Raw genomic sequence first — 13,846 nt, 5'->3', positions numbered from 1 at the left:
TCTTTATTTTTCTTATCTTATTTATTCTCTCTTTTTTTCTGCTCAGAGGTCCCTCCTTTTTTTTTTTCTTTTTTCTTTTTTTTTTTTCCGTGGATTTGGAGATTGAAAAATGGGATTTTATATTTGGGTCCAAGTGTGGAGATTTGAAAATAAGGGATTTTTGGGATTGGTATTTTGGCCGTGGGTTTGGTGTTTGGTTGTTTTTGTGGAAATTTTCTGACGTGGGTTTGGGGTTTGTTATGGCTGTATGTTGTGCATTGTGCTGATGTTGGTGTATGCATGTGAATCTGTGTTCATATGATGGTTTTGCTATGGATGTGTGTGCTTGTTTTATGTAATTCTTGTGAACTCACAAAAAAAGTGGTAGCTTGTGTGCTTTGTGTCTTGTGAACATGTACAGACAGGTGCGGCCCAATAAATTTGGAAGCCTGAGACATATATTTAAATGGAATTTTTTTTTATCAATTAAATAATATTTATTTAATATTTAATATCACAATTTCTTTAAAATAAAAATCTATTCCTTTTATTTTGTAATATACTTTTTATTTTGGAAAAGTGTTACAGTTTTAACAAATTTTACTAAAAAAACTTTTGAACGATATAGAAATAAATGTGTTTAGTAATATTTTAAGAAGATAATAATAAAATATTTGAATAAATGATGTTACGGAGATTATAAATTTTATAAATTTTACAACATGAGGCTTACAAAGATGTATCATTAATTACAAAAAATAATTCAAAAATGCATTTAATAGGTTATTGACTTCCACATATCATATTAATTGTCACATCAATTTGTAAAATTTTTAGGTAAAATTAATAATATTCTAATATTTTTCTATTTGAATTATTTCTTGCAATTAGTGACACATATATTTGTAAAAGAAAATGTTAGAGATACAAATTTTTTACAAAAACTTTTACAAACTGATAATGTGGTGAACAATTATAAATAAATAAAAAAGTGATATTATCGGTGGGCCCAGATGAGAATTAGTAAGAAGTTGGCTGTAACAACAGTTTGTAAAAATGTTGTAAAATAGTTTGTAAAACTATATCATTACTTTATTTGTAAGACTCATATATTTAAAATTGTATTATTTTTAGCATCATTCAATACTTTAAGACTTCTTAAAAGTAGAGACAAATTATAAAACTAATTGTTTTTCCTAAATCTCCAAATTTTTTTTAAAAAAAATATATCAATTTTTGCCCAAAATTTGGGGCTTTTCTCTGATAGGAGGCCCTAGGCGGTGGCCTAAATGACCTAGGCCTAGGGCTGGCCCTGTTTACAGAGAGATATGAAAATGCACTAGGTGTAGGGATACGATTTTCAGACCAAACCCAAAATGTAAGGAATTTTGGCCTAGTGAACCTAGAATAATAAATTTGTAGAGAGTGGGTCAAAGAGTTAGGTTTTAATGCATGGATAATAGTTAATATGGTTGTGGATGATGAGCCAACAAGAATTGAACCCGATTTGTGCGAGAAAATTTGTCTTCAGCACAGTCCGAGGAGCTCTGTTCTAGTATATATTGGATGACAATGATTACAGGAGTTGTTGAGATTGTTATAATGCTTTCTCTTCTCCTTTTTCTATCCCCATTTCTCTAGAATCTTTACCCTTATTTATATTACATCTCTCCCTTCATCCTTACCTTACACGTGGATTACATGTGAACAGTTGATGGTTTATGTTGATACTTGTCCCATCAGCCCCCTCTAAAAATCTTTTGGGGTGGCTGTAAGGCTGCCATAATATTGTTCAGAGGTCACTTCCTCATTAATGCGGTGGTAATAGCTTTTCCTTAGATATTTTTGAGTCTTTATCCCTCTTATACATTCATGATACTCGTTACTATCATTAGAACTTCCTGAAAGGTCATCCTTGATTATTAGGATCTATACCAAATTTGTGTTTAGTTTTATCTGAGGAGATAATACTCCTCGGACTCGGACCACCCATGCTTCTCGGCCAAAACCACATGCTCTTGGCTAAATCCCAAAATCCATGACCCCTCAATAGCCCCTCAAAACTTCGGTTTTCTCCTCGCGTCCGAGGAGAAAAGTGGGGTTTTGAATTCTTAAGAGTTGATTTTGCTTTGATCCTTTAATTTACACCTGTGGGAGTATTGTTTCACGCACCCCATATTTATACTGTGAATTGCTCCTTTCAGAGCTATCAATTAAAGGATTTGGTTATAATCTTAGGTCTGTCTTGACACTTAGTGAGAAACAAATAGATGTTGTGGAATGATAATTCCCCAAAGTATGTGGTCCGAGGACCGAGGCATGATCAAGTTTATAGTTTAAATACCTTGAAAGATGTCATGAAGTGTTAATTTTCTCACATCATCTGGTCCGAGGACCGAGGCATGATTGAGTTATAGTTTAAACACTTTGAAGAGAGATGCCATTATGTGTTAATTTCCTCAAAGCAGGAGGTCTGAGGACCTGACATAGTTAAAGCTCTTTTTAACACTTAGCAGGAGGTCTGTGGGACCTAACGTAACTAAGGCTCTTCTTAGCAGGAGGTTTGTGGGACTTGACGTAGCTAAGGCTCTTCTTAGCAGGAGGTCCGAGGACCCGACATAGCTAAGGTTCTGTTTAACCATTTCAAAAGATGTCAGTGTGTGTTAATTTCCCCAAAGCAGGAGGTCCGAGGACCTGGCATAACTAAGGTTCTGTTTAACTATTTCAAAAGATGCCAGTGTGTGTTAATTCCCCAAAGCAGGAGGTCCGAGGACCCGGCATAGCTAAAGTTCTGTTTAACCACTTCTAAAGATGCTAGTGAGTGTTAATTTGCCCAAAGCAGGAGGTCTGAGGACCCGGCATACCTAAAGTTCTGTTTAACCATTTCAAATGATGCCAGTGTGTGTTAATTTAGTTTTCTAGGTCAAAGTGTAGTTTTAGAAAGCTTTTGAATTTAAAATGTCATTTTGGAAAAGCTTATGATCAAAATGAAATTTCGAGTAAGTTTTGGGGTCAAAATGAAATTTTAGAAAACTTTAATTATTAAAATATAATTTTGGAAGAATTTGATGGCATTTTTAGAGTACTCATATCAAAGTTTGTATAATAGAAAATTGTGTCAAAGTTACACATTTTTTTTCCTAAAAATCATCCACATCAAATAAGGTAAAATTGTGTAAATATGCACGCGACAATATGTAAATTTACACTATTTTATTTTATATTTTATTCTTTCTTTACATATTCTGAGTATAAATGAAGAGAGTGAATGGTTATTGTGTGTGAAGAAAAAAGGTAATTAGAGAAAATTGATATTTTATTTAAATATAGTGTAAAATAAATAATCTAATGTGTGGTGCTTGATAAATTGAGCAAGTAAAATAGAAAAGTAAGTTTTAATAATAAAATAAATATGAATTTTTGCAATACAAATGGTCTAACTCTGTTTAAATGGAGAGAGTGTAAAAGCTTAGCTGGGTTATAGCTAATGTGTCAGTTGGATTCGATTTTTGGATTGGGCTTTTAGGTGACCTGATTGAGTTTTGTAAGAAGAACTGCAATCAGGCCCATTACTGGCGGTGGCTCTTGCACTCGTTCGCTCTTCCCTTTTCTCTCTATCTCACCTTTTTTTCATGACCCAGACATCATGGTCGAGCAACTTCAAGGTTTCGATCTCGCCACTGGGTATGTTTGTGTTTTTGAAATATGTAATTTCAGATGTTTAGAAGTGGACCTATGTATGTGTTGGTTTAACATTATCAGATTAATTATGTGACTGTGTGAGTGTGTGTTGGTGAGAATAGCTAATGTGTTTATATACATATTTCTGACGCTGCATGAATTTGGTGTATCCGTGTATGCCGATGAGCGTTTGTGAGTGAGGCGTACAGATTATACATACTAGAGGATGGTGAACATGTGCGATTGTTTAGCAATGTTTGTAAATCAATGTGTGTTAGGGGAATCACTGTACTGAAACTAGCATTAGTAACCATATGAAAAATGAAAAGGAAATAGATGTTACACTTCTTTGAGCCTTCTGCCAGCTTCTTCATGATCTTGGGTTTGAATTTATTGCTCTGCAGTTTCTCGAGACTTTGAATTCCTCCGTAATGGTGGCCCTCTTTATCATTAGTTAAGATACCAATAAATTTATTCTTAGGTAGGATCGGGATCGTGTGAGGTAGGTAGAATCGGAGATCGTAAGATCAGATCGTGGATCGTAAGATTCTACCTATCTTCAGATTTTAAGTAAAAAACCTATTAATAGTGACTTTGTATGTTATATAATCACTTAAAATATGAATCCATTCATTAAAAAAAAAAAATTGCATCATAAAATGTAATTTGCACACACTATATCGTTCTTATGTCATTCTAACGAAGCAAAATATATTTAACTTTTGACATAATGTATCTATAAAGTTCAGTACATGTTTAATTAACAACTAAGTACCAAAATATTATCTACACATATGGAAAATGTTTTCCAAATTCTAAGTTCCAAATCCAAAATAAGTTAGGCTAGTTAGCATATACAAACTAGCTAACTACAAATTTACAATATGTAATCCAAAAGAGAATTCTGAATCTAAGGTAAACTAGCTAATTAAATAATGAAGATCCTGTTTCATAATTTTTCAAATTTTACTTAATTTAGTTAACAAAATAGAAAAATAAAAACCTTAAAAGCTTTGTCAAAATCATATACACAACATAACAATATGGAATCAAGCTATCAAAGTACAAATAAATGATAAACTACTAAGTACTAACTACTAAAACAAATTACCAGAAAGCTTAAAGGCAGCGATGGCTCATGGCAACATCATTGAGAGGGCTGAGAGGTGCTGGGTTTTTTACAGAGGAGTGAGGAGGCGTAGGACTGAGGTGCTGTTTTTTTTTTTTTTTTTTTTTTTTTTTTTTTTTTTTTTAACATTAAACTTAAGTTAAGAAAGCTTAAAGGCAGTAATGGCTCACCATTAACAGGGCTGAGAGGTGCTAGGTTTTTGACAAAGGGCTGAGGAGGCACGGGATAGAGGTGCGTGCTGGAGTTTTGTGTTTCTAAATAGTTTAGGTTTTGTTTTTGAAAATGTTAAACTTATACCATAGGTTTTTTTGAGATTTTATGTTGACATAAGGGTAAATTTGGGACTTCAATTCATTATTGAGCTACTAAAACCCGTTGGGCTTGTCGGTTTAGGTTTGCCCAAATGAATTCCACTTAAAAAAAAAAATCAAGCCAAATGGTAGGATCGGTAGGATCTCATTCGATCCTACGATCCTATACGATCCTACACGATCCTACTTACGATCTTAACATTTTTGCGATCCTGCTACGATTTTAAACTTTTTGGTGAGGTGGGATCGTAAAATCGTGCGATTTTACGATTCGGATCGCGATTTTGACAACCATGATCCCATTTGAGCATATTTTACCAAGGTGGTTTTGTATTAAAGGAGGAAATTACATGAAAAGACCAACAATTTATTCGTTACAACTTACAAGTTTTTAGTTTTATCAATTAAATTTATAAACTTTTGAAACCTTTTCAATTTAAAGCCTTCATCAATCTTTATTATTGTGAACAATAATAGAGTAGAGAAAAAGTGAAAAACATGAAACTTTGGATAAAATTTTGCATTTTACTTTAATAAACTTCAACTTTTTAGGGTATAAGATTCATTTACAGCTTATCATTCTAGGTGAAGCTTTTTCTATTTGTCTATTATTTTTAATGGCTATCAAATTAATTTATGAACCAAGAGTAAGATAGTTACAAGATGGTATGGGCCCAGTTGTTTCAAATTTACCTCGAACGCAGTTCTCAACCTTTAAACCCCACCTATCCCTAGTCGTTGGCTCAAGTTAGGTCGGGTTGATACCCATTAACAAACGGGTTTTTGCAATTCCTCCAACCGTGTAGATGAAACACAGAGATTTATTGATGATTTCTCCTTTTTTCTCCCCTATTTACTACTTGAAATAACAAATATGAATAATTGAGATAAATAGAAGTTCCAAAATCAAATGGTTTTATAAGTTTTAGACTTTAATAGAAGAAATAAATTTATAATCTAATAGAAATATGATAAAAAACTATCAGTCTTTTTAATTTTTATATAATTTTCCATAGACAGTGGCTGATATACTCTTGTGCGTGTCTATATATATATATATATATATATATATATATATATATATATATATATGGTCACGCGTGCTTATTCATTTATCATCCTTAACTCTTTATTGAAATTATAAATATGCCTTGTCCATTTAAAATTCCCGAGAAATTATACGGTTCTCTGATGGACTATATCACTTGTACACCATTCCACTAAAAAGTTTTCACTTGTTTAAAATTACTTAAACAGTAATTAGTTTTTGTTTTTCTCCTCTTTCACCCGCTTCTCTCACACTCTTGCATTATTGCATTATTGCATAGCGACAGCAACCAAACAAAAAGCTCGCGAGTCGTGACACCATACTTTTCGAATCTTCGGTCACCAAAGCATGTGTTCCATCAAGTCTTCAATTGCATCTAAAATTACAATGGATTTGAGGATTTGTGAATGGATTAGGCCTTGAAGATTGGGTGTGGCCACGTGTACGTGAATTTGGGGCAGCGGCGTGGACAATTTTGGTAATTGCTTTTAGTTTTCATTCTCCATATATTATATTCCCTGAACTTACTCAACAGACAAAAGATATAGCTTTTTAAATTTTTTTTTAATATATATTATATTTTAAATGCTCATAATAATTATCTAGAAACATATAAATAGTTTTTTTTTTTTTTTCCGAGAAAATTATAGAGTAAATAGTTGAGTGATTCACTAGAGTAGTAATTTCTTTCGATGGAAATGTTTTGTTCTTTTCTTTGTAGTTGGGTAAGATTTAATATTCTGCATCATGTTTTTCTTGGAAATGTTACAGTAATTAGTAAATGCACTCTGTTACTGTTAGCATTTGTTTTCGTATCTGTGCTGTTACAGCTCCCCAAATGAGTTCATGAACATTCAAAACGCTTGTACAGCAATATGGTAGCAATTACCTATAGTCAACTGTTCATGTGGTGAAGAATGACTGGGCGTGAGAGCAACTTACCAAAAAAACAAAACCTTAATATGGTGCATCATTTCTCTGCTGGAAATGTATATTTTAGGAGAGATACAATAGGATTTTAATTTATGGCGTACATTCCATTTATTATTGCTCTCTACAGTTAAGCTACGCACCAATGAGTTTTATATTACTACGGCACCATGGAGCAAGGTATTCTTTTGGCCATGGAACTTCAGCTCCCTCGGGTATTCATTGAATCAGATTCCTTGACGGCCATCCAAGCAATCCAAGATAAAGCCACTGACAACAGTTTTGGGCACATTATCCAGGGAATCCTTCAAGCTAGTGACTCCTTTGAGACTTGCCTTTTCAAGCATGTAAGCAGAAAGTTCAATTCAGTGGCCCATGAGCTTGCTCAACATGCCAGGAGAACTGGAACGCAACACCTCTGGAAAGGAGTTATGCCTCGTTTTGTAGCTTCTTTTATTCATGCTGATATGTTGTAATGTGATACTTTTGGCCTGTTCTCCAGGTCTCTGTATGTTTCCCCTTTTTATGGTTTAATCTAAACCTTTTCCATTTCAAAAAAAAGAAGTGACTTCATTAGTTAAGCTAATTGAAACTTACAAAAAAAATGTCATAGTAATTAGTAAATGCAGTCTGTTTAGCTTCCCAAAAGGTTAAGCTAGTTCAAAACAAAAATTTTGATGTAGTGAAAGCATGTTAGCCCAGGTTACAAGAAAATAAAAGGGAGAGGTGTCTATTATCTTATATTGTTTGTAAATTTTAAAACATGCAAACAAAGTTAACTAGTAAAGGGATATCAATTCTCCCCTCCTCTTCTTCCCCACTATACCCTCTCATCTCATTTCCAAACATAGTGCAGAAGCTTAGGTAGAATGATACCAATATATTGGAATTTGGAAGTAATAGAAGCACATTCACAATTTCACACAGACAATAAGGTAAAACAAGTCACACAAGAAAATAAAATTTAAACGGTTTAAATGAACTACAAACACAACTCACAATCCTTCACAAACCAAACTCAAACATAATCGCATATCACACTCGCAAACTAAAACCAAACCTTATCCCATGACACCCATCTCACAACCAACCACTTCGTACTAACAATGCCTACCATTCTATTAAAGTTTTCTTCACAGTAAACATATGATTTATAACTTATGAAACACTTACAGAAGCCGAACCTCAAATAATTAAAACTTGAACAAATAGAAGTACCTCACCATGACCCCATAGTAAATTTCCATGTCTTCCAGGAAACAATTCTCTGGTTTTCGTTCAACACCACATCAATTCTCAGGGACCAGGAGAATAATAAAAGGAAGCAATTGTCTGCTACAAGTCCTTGCGTTAAGCTTACAATATTTTCGAAGGAAATAAAATCAAAAGCAAACCAAAGGGAAAGAATGACATACCTAACATGCACTAAAGCTGGAGTCTTTCCAGCTTGTAGTCAATTTCTTTTCAGTAATGGTTGGAAATGGGCAATGGCATCCCAAATTTGCCCCTTATTTCCTCGATTCTTGTTGTGAATTCCTCTGGCATACCCCATGAATTCAATTCACGTAAATTCTTTAGGTGCTTTAATCCAGTGGGAAACTTCAACTCCTTGCAAGACCTGATATCCAACTCCCTCAAATTTTGCATTGCTCCTTCCTCCACCTGCAGCTCTTCTAGCATCTCTAGTTTCCAAAGTTTCAGAACTAGAAGCTTGGTAAATCTCCCTCTGGAGCAGACCATCTCTCTTCTTTCATAAGAACCAGAGTAGAGACAGAGTGATTTGAGATTGGGGAGTTTATTTAAAGCTGGCATCGGGTCATTCTTAAGCCCAGAGGCAGACAAGGTAAGGTCTGAGAGACTTTGTGGAAACTCAGATATGATGGATGGAATCTCTAGCTTTCCAAATAGATAGAGGCTGGTGAGATTTTCCATACCTGACAAAGACTCCATGTATAGAACCTGAGGTTTGCTCATTTCATCAATCGATCTCAAACTCAAACATTCAAGGTTGTTCAGTTTCACTACACACTTTGCCAATGCCCTTTGCTGTTGTAATGGTAATTGAAGTGCCAGTCCCAATTTCCGAAGGTTTGTCCACTTCTCCAGCCCATCCTTCAGATGACCGTCCTCACCCACGAAAACACCCCATAATGTTTGCAAGTTCTTCGAGGAACTGGAACTTGGTTGATGCACGAATTTACTTCGATAAATCTGGTTCAAATATAGGTGCCGAAGTTCTTTCAGTTTCCATATTAAAGAAGGAAGAGTGTGGAGAAAAGTATTCCTTCACATCTAGAGTTTGATTCTTCCGCAAGTTACCTATGGATGATGGGATCATCTCGAGGTAAGTCCACCTTAAGCCAAGATACTTCAGCTCAATCAAGTTTCCTATGGCATTGGGTAGTTGTGGTCTGAATAGACGTTCAAGATCAAGAACCTTTAAAACTTTGAAGCATCCACTTGAAATAGCCTTGCGAAGGAAGTTCTCAATGTCTTCTCCAGGCTTAGTTCCCTCCTATGTGTCAAAGGACAGGAAGGAAACATGCCTTTTATAACGTTGCAGATCAGCCGATGTTGTGTTGTTACCATGAATATGAGCAAAACTGGCGTCATTTTTGTTAAAATGATCAGCAAGTTGCTGATCTGAACTCACACATTTGGACAGGCAGAGCTCTAGCAAAGCATTTGGTAAGCGACATGTCTTAACTTTCCCATTAATCTTTTTTTGTACTACTTGAATCATGTTCAGGCCAATCAATTCAGATAAATACTTCTCTGCAACATCTTCTTGAGTTTCTTTCTCAACATCACTTTGTTTCACCACCCCTTGTGCAACCCACAAAGCAATTAGTCTCCTTGTCGGAATTTCAAAGTTGCTGGGAAAGAGTCTGAAGTAAGAAAAACATTTCTTCAAACCTTCACTCAAATCTTCATTCTCCAAGGTTTTGGACCATCCGTTTTGGAAATGTTCATTGATAGGCACCCATCGCAAATCTAGAGCAGTCACATCTTTTCCTGAAATTTTATCCACAAGATATTCAATGGCTTGGGGTAAGCCCCCACATCTTTCCACAACTTCCTTTAGTGCTTCTGTGTGTGACGGTGACAGATTATCAGGTGGAAACTGTGCCCTCTGGATAAACAACCGTCAGCTCTCTTCTTTGGTTCGAAGTCGAAGTTGGTAGGGTGTGTTATCTTGATTAGCATGTGAAGCTACAGTCCTGCTGTGTGTGGTCAGCAAAATTTTACTTCCATTTGTGGTTTTCGGGAATGCTTCTTTTAGAGTATCCCAGGCTTCCTTCGTCAAGATGTTGTCCAGAACAAGAAGGAACTTTTTTTCCTTCAAGAACTTGTTCATTTTATTGATCCAGAAATCCTTTCCATCCGGTTCCTCCTGTAATTCACCAATCTTTAGGACCCGGTTTCCCACATCTTCTACAAGTGTGTTGACGTCATTGGACTCTTGAGGTACCGATACCCAAGCACGGAAAGGGAAATGATTGACAATGGCTTTATGGTTATACACAATTTTTGCGAGAGTTGTCTTACCTATGCCCTGCATCCCTACAATGGAATCAACAGAGATATCCTCATTGTTAGTTAGTCATGAGACTAATTCATGTGGGTCTTCTTCAAAGCCGATGCTTGATCTTGACTTTGGTCTTAGTTCAATGTGGTATACTTTGGTACTTCTATTCAGAAGATTGATAGTATGTTTGATTCGCTTGATTTCCATGCGGAGTTTTGACCCATGTCCTGTGTTGTCTAGATGATTCTCCCTGCCTTTGGCTGAATTTATATATATAGTTATGGAATCCTCTGCATCAAGAGAGATGCATCTCATATTTTCCAAGCAAGCCATTCTTGAATAATTTACACCTTCAGTTGCTTTTGGATCTTCAAAAAGTTTACATAAGTCCTTCAACTGGTTCAATAGTGCCTTGACTTCAAGATATACGTCTATGAGTATATCTTGTTCCTGATTAAGATGACGTTGGATCTTGTTTACAGCAGATATCGTGTCATCTATGGGTTCAGTGTTATTCTGAGATTGGAGACTCTGCTGTTGTCTTCTGATAAATTTGAAACCGTATGTATCCTTTCCTTGGTAAAGGCCAGAAAAGCCAGCATTGATCCACTCAATGTCCTTCCAGAGCATCAGGTTTTGCATCCAAGAATAGACATCTGGAGGCAATCTATTTGCATAATCTGTTCTCTGTTCGCTGCATGGATGGCATGGTCTACATCATTGATTAAGTCTGCAACATCAACTATCCAGGCCTTTTCCATTGCAGTTTCTGATTCAAATTCCTCCAAATCTTTCAGGAAAGCATGCAGTAGGAGCAGTTGCAAATTGACAAACTGTATTTGAGATTCCATGCCAGTTATTAAATCTTGGTTTTGAGTGATCATGTTGTTTACTTTCTCTGAAAGAGAGGAAACTAATGCAACTCCTCTGAAAACTGGTGGTCTAGGACTGGCAGATTTGTGTTCATCAATAGGCTTTCCCTGCAGGCCTCTGAGTTTAGACCTTGATCTCTCCAGTAACCCATAAATGTTTTTGGGAAAAATTTGCATCAGCTCAAGACGTTCATTTATCAAATTTTTGATCCGCTTCATTTCTCTATATTTGATAACTAAAGCACACCTTGTGGAAAAGTGCCTTCTGTATTTCAGAAAGAACTCAACAATAATATTTGCTACGAAAACCACATTATCGGTTTCTTCTTTCCATGTCTCAAAATTTTGTTGTAGTTCAGTAATTTCTGCGTTTGAATGGGAATCCCAGAGTTGACGTTCACTACGTTCGCTATCAATCTGAACCTCTAAATGCAGAAGTTCTACTACATCTTTTACAAAAGCTTTCAATAATCTTGATTCTCTTCTAATCCACTTAAATTCATTGTCCAACATGGGAAGTATTGTGTAATTCAAGAAAAGGACCACAATGCAAACAATGGCAAGGATGATAAGGCCACAATAGCAAGTAGTCATAAATGACTTAAGGGAACAAAAGAAATCATGGAGAAGGTAAATGATGCGCCCATACAGATGACAAATTAAACAATAAAGGATATCAATGACAAACGAAAGTAGAATACAAGAGACACGATAGAGATTAGGAAAAATAAGAGAAATCTGGAACCGCAAGACCTGATAGAGAATTTTAAAACCAAGGAAGAAGTCCATGATTACTTTCTTCCTCTTGATATGCAAAACAGCTTTTCTTCAAGGTAAGAAATCTGTTATTGCATGTTGCATTGTGGCTGAAAAATGACTTTCTCAATCTGAAAGAACAGGGTTCCTGTAAGAAGCGGACATGCTTTTGACAAATCTTTTGGTGGTGGACTGAAACTTTTAGCAGAAAAAATGAGTCGAGAGTAGAGAGTTGCAGAGAAATTTTCAGCAGAATATTGGAGGGTAGATAGTGGAATTCCTCCAAGTTGGTCAATGCGTGCCTAGGATTAAGATAATAATTTTGCTAGAGCTCTATCTCTAGCCAATGAGCAAATAAATGATATAAAGGCTATAGGCTATTTACAATAAATTAGTCCCTCCAAGATTGTGTCATTTGTTTATTTAATTATTGATGTTTTAATTTTATCCTTCGACTCTTCAAAAATTGGTTAATGTTACCACCGCGCACCTTTAGTACGGTGTGGTGGTCATTCTACAAGTAAAAATGCTTGTGGGGTGTGGGAGGCAAGGGCTAGGGTTCAAGTCTCCAAGAGGAAGTTTCACACACATATACACTTAGATTAGGCTAGAGTAGAAATTCTATCTTGTTTAAAAAAAAAAAAAAAATATTGGTTAATGTTACCTATCCTTCCAGCAGCATCCATCTGGAGGTCGCCGTTAAGTGGCTACAACAACACCTTGGGTCAATGTGTGTGTATATATATATATTTTTGTCACATTTTTAAGTCATTATTTGGATGCACTATACTATCAATTTGCGATATCCCTTAAAAGTTTGAAAATAAGCAATTGACCCTCTAACCTTGTTCAAAATAATTGTCAAAAATCGCCTCAAATATCTATTTTGACTTGTTTACCATTATTAGTTTTTTTTTTTTTTTTTGGTGTAAATCATATTTTAATTTATGGCGGATGGAAAGTATATTCTTTGTCAAAGTAGTAGCGTTGTACTCTGTCCACCAAGAAACAGGATTCGAAGCCTTATATGTAGGTAAGGATTTAAAGGGTTTGATGGCTTTGCCTCTAGAAGTCCTCTTAGAAGAACATGAGTGAATTTCTTCTCACAGTTGTTTGGAAGTTGTTTTTGAGTGAAATGATACTTATATTTGTGTCTTGAAATTATTTTTATTATGTTAGTGTGACAGCACCATTGTGTGTTTTAGGTTTTTGGACAGTCTCAAATTTGTTAGTGTTGAGAGTAATGAGAATTGGATTAATTTGTGTTTGTGCAATATATTATTGGTTGGGTTAATGATTGTCCTTCTTAGGAAAGTTTTGATACTACTTTTTTGGAGAATATAAAAAAAAAAAATTCAATTGCTTTTCTCTTTTCCCATAAAAAATTCTAAAAATGTTTCTTAAACTAATGTTTTTAGGGCATCTATTAACAATTCTCATGTCTAATTTATATTTATGTTTGAGAGATTTGGTTTAGAGTCATTGTAACCTATAGTTGGTAGTGGATTTTGGTTGATATTATTTTTCAACGTAGATATAGAGTTAGTTAAATACTGTGTTTTGTATTGATGATTTTACTTTTATTTGTATGCATGTGCTTCCATTAGTCCC

At 35.0% G+C, this 13,846-nt stretch overlaps 1 protein-coding gene across 1 annotated transcript; it reads right to left on the bottom strand.

The window, feature by feature from the left end:
• Positions 1–8,542: 8,542 nt before the first annotated feature.
• On the bottom strand, positions 8,543–11,237 carry LOC142634629 (putative disease resistance protein At1g50180). Its single transcript, XM_075808921.1, has 5 exons — positions 10,769–11,237; positions 10,328–10,642; positions 9,732–10,168; positions 9,398–9,593; positions 8,543–9,315 (listed from the first exon to the last, which is right to left on the bottom strand). Exons 1-5 carry the CDS (start codon positions 11,235–11,237, stop codon positions 8,543–8,545), a joined length of 2,190 nt encoding a protein of 729 aa, XP_075665036.1.
• Between the last annotated feature and the right edge of the window lie 2,609 nt (positions 11,238–13,846).

The sequence above is a fragment of the Castanea sativa genome, chromosome 5 (genome assembly GCF_040712315.1).
Source record: "Castanea sativa cultivar Marrone di Chiusa Pesio chromosome 5, ASM4071231v1".
Classification (NCBI taxonomy): Eukaryota; Viridiplantae; Streptophyta; class Magnoliopsida; order Fagales; family Fagaceae; genus Castanea; species Castanea sativa.
Note: the sequence above shows the minus strand (reverse complement) of the source record. Positions and strands in the feature narration are given on the sequence as shown.